Raw genomic sequence first — 7,872 nt, 5'->3', positions numbered from 1 at the left:
CACTTCTCAATTCTGATCATCGTCACTCCACTCAATTCAATCTCCAATCCAATTTCTAGGTTAATTTGCTTCAATTACCCAATTTTGAGCTTAATACTTTATTAAATTCTTCATCGATTTGTTTCTGTAAACTATTTAGGTTTGTGATTGCAGTTATCCCGTTCCACTTGAGCTTGTTAGTGAGGTGTTTGATTTGTTAGGGTTTCTGTATGAATTAGGAGGTGTTAATTGGTGGAGAAGATGGGGGGAATATGCTCAAGGAGATCTACAGAGGATAATTATGATAATGGAAGCTTTCCTCGTGGATTAAGTTTTGGTTCTGGAGTGATTTACCGCCCTCGAGGGTTGCCGCCCGTTCAGCGAATGAATGAAGAATCTAAGCCGCCTTTGGTTGTTGCTCAAAATGGTGATAATAAGCGTGCTTTGAGAGAATCGGAGGTGAACGGTGCGATGGATGATAATGATGGGATTCCTAGATATTCTAGGGCTTTATCTGATAAATCAAGGCCAACCAAGCCAAATCTGGCTGCGGTGTCAAAGGTATGTATGCATGACTGGTAATGTGACTTTGTTGACATTTTGATCATAAGTTACTGACAGTTGTGTACTCTCTATATAGCTTTTGGAAACTTATACATACCTGCAATAATCTTTGATATTGGTATCATGAAGTCTAGGTTTGTAAATTCCTCACAATATTAGCTTTTAGGAGTTTCAAGATTTTAAATGTTGTTTAAAGGGACCATCTACTTGAAAGGTATTTGACAATATCATTAGTTAATAAGGTGATAAATTCTTTCAATTATTTTGTTTGTCAAGCGAAGTATGCTTGTCAATGTCTTAACTTGAGTTGTTAATATTATTAGATAATAACCAATGACTTGAGTTGTCTTAATTTCTAAGCTAAGCATGAAGAATGCGTGAATCTACTTTGGTATAGAAGTATTAGAAAGATTTGTCATTAAAGATGATGCATTGAGTATATCATGCATAAAAGAATCAATGTAAGAATGAAGCAATGCTAAATAAAAAGACGTATAGAAGATATCGTGTAATCCTAAACATTAAAGACCTCCAAAACTATTTCCCATTCTGTATGACAGTATGCTCATATTAGGAAGCGAGCCCTAGATCTCTTTTGAGATAACTGACCAATGAAACTATCTCCCATATCATATGGTTCCAAACATTCTTCAAATTTCTTCTGAATGAAGCAATGCCATTTTTGTCTGTTTAACACACTGAATGAGTATAAATAGAGAGAGAAGTGCTATCATTGGTCATATATGAGTACCGAAAGTAAAACCACTATGAGCTGATGTCAACTTTGTGAAGCTTAATTGCGATTACATCCATATTACACTAGAATGTATAAAGGCCCGGTAGATCATTTTCATTTATTTTTAATATTTAAAGTGACACAAATATGCAACAAGTTGTAGGTAAGATGATTAGGCTGTCAAAGTAAACCCACATAGATAGTATTTATAAACGATTCTTAGTAAGAGTAATAATGGTTGGTGAAGGAGATACGTTGGTTACTTCAGATTAATTACAAATGCATCTTAAAATCATGTCGATTTATACTCTGTTTTGCTTTATCTTCAATGGGTCAGAGTCAAAAAGTTTAAAAGTTAACAAATAGGTGAAAATGTACAAAAGTCACCCAAAGTTTCTTAAAGCGCTTGCAACCTAAATCATTTCATCGAAAAAGAAAAAAACTTAAATTATTGTTTTGAATCTTATTCAGTTTCATTAAACAGTTATGACAAAAAAAGTGTTGAGTGTTGACCCCAATCTGACCTGACCCGTATTAAGAAGTCAAACCATTTCAAACCATTACCTAACCTGCCCAACTGTCCATTTTGCAGGTTTCACTTTTGGGCAAAGCGGGGACCGTTGGTCTAGGAAAGGCGGTAGAAGTGCTGGATACACTTGGCAGCAGTGTGTCAGGTTTACACATCAGCGGTGGTTTTGTGTCGGGGGTGGCAACAAAAGGAAATAAAATAGCAATATTATCATTTGAAGTTGCAAACACGATCGTTAAAGGCGCAACATTAATGCAATCACTTTCAAATGATAACATAAAACATTTAAAAGAGGTTGTTTTGCCTTCAGAAGGTGTGCAACTTTTGATATCAAAAGACATGGATGAGCTTCTTAGAATTGCCGCATTTGATAAAAGGTGGGTCCCACAATAATAAAATATATTACTGCTTTTTTTTTTGTTTATTGTGGTGTGCTTTAAATGATCTTGCTTTTATTATGTTTATAGGGAAGAATTAAAAATCTTTTCTGGAGAGGTGGTTCGTTTTGGTAACCGATGCAAAGATCCTCAGTGGCACAATCTGGAGCGTTATTTTGAAAAGTAATTTCTGTGGACATAAATTAGAGGTGGCAAAAAAAAAAAAACTAACTGAACCATAACAGAAAAAACAAAATCAAGGTGTGAATTCGGTTTTTGTTTTTCGGTTCAGTTCCTATCCATATCTGAATTGAGAATTTGGTTTTCTATTCAGTTATCGGCTCCACAAATCTTGTTTTTTCGGATAACCGAACCAAATTCATTTGAATAGACCGAATAGTAACCGGTTTAATCAGATAACCAAACTGAATAAATTGGTCTAGTTCGCTTCGGTTAGCAACATTTCTAATTCGGATTGGTTCGGTTTTTGGTTAGAGCAAAAATATTTAAAAACAAATCGAGTAAACCGATTTTCGAATCAATGACGCCACCCTCTGGCAATTTGACCCACTTGCTTATGAATTCGTCATATGGGTAACATGTCAAACAGGTAAAAGAAATTTTCTTAAAAGGGAACGAGTCAAACTTTCTAAACCATTTTTTTCTAAAGAGTATACTGTTATCCAAATAATATTAATTTCTGAAATCTTATTCAACACACTAATTAATTAATTAAAAAAATAAAACAAAATGGACAAAAGTGTTTCAGTTATTCAATCTGACTTGTATTGAAGAATACCTATTTTGAGTTTATTGATCCATTACCCAACCGATCCTTTTTGCCACCTCAGCATAAATTTAATTTTGTTGAATAGCATAAATCTGTTTTGTTGAATATGATTGGTGCATGATGCTAGTGTCTTTGTTGTATTGTTTAGATTGGAATCAGAACTGACTCCCCAGAAACAACTAAAAGAAGAAGCAGAAACCACCATGGAGCATTTGAAGAATTTGGTTCAGTATACTGCAGTGAGTATTTGTTTCTCTTTTACAACAACTCCGTGCTATATGTTTTGCATATTTGAAAGGGAACATAAAATAGTAAAGATAAAAGATATTTCAAGGATAATAGCAGTCAGTACTACTATAAAGTGTATCATGGAATTCATTAAACTAATAAAGATGGTGTAGTACTTTAATTCGAAGCAATAACTCTGAAGCTTATTTAAAAGATGAAAAAAAAAAGATTAATGAGATGTGAGTATAGTACCTCAATAATATATATGTATATGTTTGTGTATGTGAGCCACCCCTGTCAAATGCAGGAGTGGAAATTTGATGCATTTAAATTCCCTTCATATGAATCCAAGTTTCACACCAGCATGTGAAATATGTTGCGTGCTTCCCCAAATGGTTTTTATAGTTCTTATTGGAACTCTCCACACACACACACATATATAGGTGCGTTGGGGTTCAATGCACAACCTACTTTAAGTAGAAACTGCATATACACTTGTATTCATTATTTTAAATGTGATACATATTGTGGTTATGTAACAACATAACTGTCTATCTTTCTCTCTTCTACTACATCTTATCAGCATTACGTATAATTTCTTGTTGCGGTTTTCTACTTAAAAATTTGTTCTGCGTGCAGCGCCCCTACATATATGTGTTTGTGTGTATAACTCTATATTTGTGTGTGTATGTGTATATATACATGCATGCATTCGTATGTGTAGATATATAGACATACATATGTGTGTGTGTGTGTTGTGTGTCTTGTTTGAAAAGAGAGTAAAGTTTTTTGCATGCAGGAATTGTATCATGAGCTACACACGTTGGACCGGTTTAAACAAGATTTTAAACGTAAGCAAATAGAAGAGGAGAATCCCGACGCTCCTCCAAGAGGTAACCATTGGCCGGAGTAATAACTGTTATGATAATTATTATTATTCTCTATTTTCAAATTCATTTTTCTTATGGCTCGATAAAGTTGAATGCACCAGCATTTGCTTTTCAAGTTTTGACTTAAGTATGTAATTTTAATCTAAAATCCATTGGATGTTATATGAAGGTGACAGCCTTGCTATTTTGAGGGCAGAATTGAAAAGTCAAAAGAAGCACGTGAGAAGCTTGCAAAAGAAGTCACTTTGGTCCAAGGTCTTGGAAGAGGTAATAAGTGTTACTTTATTGCAAATAATAACTTGCAAGGGTTGCAATATTTAACTAATTATTTATAATTTTAAGGTAATGGAGCAACTTGTAGACATTGTGCATTTCATACACATGGAGATTCATAATGCTTTTGGAACAGCTGGTAGGTATCCAAAAAGAGCAACTCAACTAATTTTGATTTTAATTGAGGAATATATTATTATTGTTTACCTTCTGAGTGCTATTTCAGATACACAAACACCAGTAAAAAGCAACCGACAGAAACTGGGAGCTGCTGGTCTTTCTCTTCATTATGCTAATATTATTACTCAGATAGATACACTTGTGAGTTTCTATTCTTTCAGATGTTTTGTTTGATAGGAAGTTCCTGATGTTTTAACAACAACAATAATAATAACAATAATAATAGAAGTTTGTATTAAATATAAGTAATGAAGTATTTAATGATACATATCAGGTCACCCGCTCAGGTTTTGTGCCTCAGAGTACTAGGGATTCTTTGTACCAAGGACTGCCACCTAATATTAAGTCAGCAATGCGTTCCAAAATACATTCGTTTGACCCAAAGGAAGAGGTAATCGTGCTTAATTTGCTTTTGCGCATTTTTAATTTGCATTTAATAGATTCTTTAGTCCAATGTGCTGTCTATTTTTTTTTTATATTATAGATATGGTTGCGATTTAGGGTTTTAAATTTGCATCATTTTTATCCAACTGGCCCATCGTACACGTGAAAGGACAAAATATTATAACGAATTTTGTCGGTGTAAAATAAGGCATTTTCATTATTAAACAGCATATACCGATAGAAGAAAATGTTCTATTATATGGTTGTTATAAAATTGGGATCAAGAAATTTGTTCTGGATAGTAAAGTAATTGTTGCCAAAAATGTAAAAGAATATATATAATTATGTTAAATTGTTAATAATTAGTAATTTTAAACTAAAAGTTGTACTAACAGCTTTTGTGGGAATATTGTTTTAAAGATTTGAACAACAAAATTAAACATTGCTGTTTCAAACACTTGCTATGATATTATCAATGTTTTGCTATTTGCTTTACATGTGTAATAAGTTGTTTTTGTTTATGATTGCAGCTTACCATTCCTGGACTTAAAGCAGAGATGGAGAAAACTCTGCAGTGGCTTGTTCCAATTGCAACAAACACAACCAAGTTATTCTTTACTCTTATGCTCTTGGTCTTATAATAATATTCTTTGTCTGGAATTTCAAAAAGACCTGGCCCTTTTGGGTGTGTATTTTAAAGTGATTATTATGACTTAAAGAATCAGAATCCATAATGAGATAATGGGCAATTAATTAATCTTACATTTTTCTCAATTAACCGGAATGCCGTTATCATAACGTAATCAGTTTCTGGCATGCACTTCAATTGGAATTCTATGACTTGATGTCTCAATAATTGGTTAAGTACACATCTAAACGTCAACTTAGCATGAAAAACTGTGAAACACTGTATAATCGGTATTTAGTGTGCATATTCAAAGTGGTTATGGCTTCTTGAGAATCTAATACAGAAAATTAGGGGTTTAAACGAGCCAAGCCCGAGCTTGACTAGGTTTGAGCTCGGCTCGTTTTGATTTACAAGAGCTTGAGCTCAGCTAGTTTCAATCTCTTTTTCCCGAGCTCGAGCTCATTTCATGTGCAGCATCTTAAACGAGCTAAAGCTTGGCTGTGCAGTGTGAAATAATGCATAGAATTCCAAAAGAATTCTGAATGATTTTCCCATATAAAGCTCGGGCTCAATAACTAAATGAGCTTTATTTGAAGCTTGGGCTCGATAAGGCTTGGCTCATTTCAAGCTTCTTATTGATCCAATCTCGAGTAGCTCGTGAGCAGCTCAACTCGTTTGCACCCGTACAGAAAAGAAAATGATTTAATCAGATAATCACGGGTGCTTAAAGATAATTTTACGTTGTTACAATTATGGTAAATGAGCCGAGCCCAAGCTTATCTAAACATGGACTCGACTCCAAGTTAAGGAAGCTTGTGCTGGGCTCGTTGCAAGCTCAAAAGCTCGAGTTCGGCTCGCTTGTTACTTATTAATGATTTAAGTATTCTATTTATATACATGTATAATTGCTATAGATATGTGTGTGTGTGTGTGTGTGCACGCGCGTGTATTTATGTGTTTATATAGAATATAAAATAAAAGTTGTATAAATTATAGACTCAGGAGCCTAGTCAAGCTTTATATTAAAACTAGTTGAAGCTCTATTTTTGTTATTTATTTATTTATTAACCACTATTCTTGCACCATGTCAATACAGAGCTCATCATGGCTTTGGCTGGGTTGGAGAATGGGCAAATGCAGGGTAAGTTGGAGATTGAGCAAAGATGATTACAATAGTTATACTATCTCAAGTATATATAAATTTTGTTTTCAGATAAAATGCATTATAAGGTTTCATTAAAACAGCTAATTAATCTTCTGTAGGTCAGAGGCACACCGAAATCCGTCATGCCTGGTTGACTCGTTAAAGATAGAGACCCTCCATCACGCGGATAAAGAGAAAACCGAAGAATGCATCCTTAAACTAGTCGTTTTGCTTCACCATCTCGTCTGCCTATCAAAAGCAGTAAATGGTGACACAAAATCACCCGCAAAATCCCCTATCCATTCCCCAAATCAAAAACGAATCCAACTCTCAGTGAAGCGGCCCGATTCCCCCTCACCGACACTCACAACCGAAGACCAAGAAATGCTTCGAGATGTTATCAAACGAAAACCGACCCCTGTAATAAGCAGAAGTCAAGAGTTTGATCGAGACCGGTTAAGCCAGCAATACAGGCTAACTAAAAGTTGTAGTTATTCCCCAACCCTAGAAATAAAGCGGGACCCGTTTCCGATCAAGAGACCGTCGTCTGTTCCGACTATTAACTTTGATATCGATAGGATCAAGGCTATGGATGTTATAGATGATATTAGAGCGTGTGAGTAAGACGGGTTTTGGGTCGGGTTATGTGGAATATGAGTTAATGTTGGTTGGATAGATTTTTGTTATTTAGAGATTTCAATAGCACATGAGTCGCCTAGCTTTATATGTAAATACTTTTGTCTTCTTTGGAATCGATAGACTTTCATGTTAAGGATGTGTTCAAATGATTTTATATTTTATATGATATTGTATAAATTATGTTATATTTTTTAATAGATAGGTTATAATAAAGTTGCGGATTTAATAATTTGACGTGGATGTGAACAATAGCGGGTTCGGTTTGGTGATTCGAGAGAGAGAGAGAGAGAGAGGAGCATACTTATGAATTATGATATGATCTTTGTTCAATAGGCTAATTCCAGGTAGGGAAAAGTCTATAAATGAGCTCTCTCTTTGGAATACAACCAACTCCTTGTGAAAAACTAGAGAAACTTGCTGAAAAGGAGGTTAAAAGCTTTTATTTCATCTAAAGATCAATTAAATGAGACGTTAAAAAGACAAAAATGCCATCATATATCTTGTATATGATTCAACTTAATGATTAATTTT

General features: G+C 34.3%; 1 protein-coding gene across 1 annotated transcript; it reads left to right on the top strand.

The window, feature by feature from the left end:
- Positions 1-220: 220 nt before the first annotated feature.
- Positions 221-7,474, top strand: LOC143560170 (protein PSK SIMULATOR 1-like). The gene is made up of 12 exons (XM_077048532.1): positions 221-540; positions 1,872-2,185; positions 2,276-2,368; positions 3,124-3,214; positions 4,003-4,096; positions 4,263-4,360; positions 4,436-4,505; positions 4,593-4,687; positions 4,821-4,937; positions 5,461-5,537; positions 6,655-6,699; positions 6,822-7,474. The coding sequence occupies exons 1-12, from the start codon at positions 241-243 to the stop codon at positions 7,324-7,326; spliced, it is 1,899 nt and encodes a 632-aa protein (XP_076904647.1). The 5' UTR covers positions 221-240; the 3' UTR covers positions 7,327-7,474.
- The last annotated feature ends 398 nt before the right edge of the window (positions 7,475-7,872 follow it).

The sequence above is a fragment of the Bidens hawaiensis genome, unplaced genomic scaffold (genome assembly GCF_021521415.1).
Source record: "Bidens hawaiensis isolate Kalapana, Puna unplaced genomic scaffold, B.hawaiensis_p1.1 tig00020231_1, whole genome shotgun sequence".
Taxonomy (NCBI): domain Eukaryota; kingdom Viridiplantae; phylum Streptophyta; class Magnoliopsida; order Asterales; family Asteraceae; genus Bidens; species Bidens hawaiensis.
Note: the sequence above shows the minus strand (reverse complement) of the source record. Positions and strands in the feature narration are given on the sequence as shown.

What these genes read in the sequence shown, in the direction of transcription:
- LOC143560170 (XM_077048532.1), top strand. Translation starts at nt 241, where the DNA reads ATGGGGGGAATATGCTCAAGGAGATCTACAGAGGATAATTATGATAAT. An exon ending in CTGGAGCGTTATTTTGAAAA is followed by an intron (nt 2,369 to 3,123) that starts GTAATTTCTGTG and finishes TGTATTGTTTAG; the next exon opens with ATTGGAATCAGAACTGACTC. An exon ending in ATTGCAACAAACACAACCAA is followed by an intron (nt 5,538 to 6,654) that starts GTTATTCTTTAC and finishes ATGTCAATACAG; the next exon opens with AGCTCATCATGGCTTTGGCT.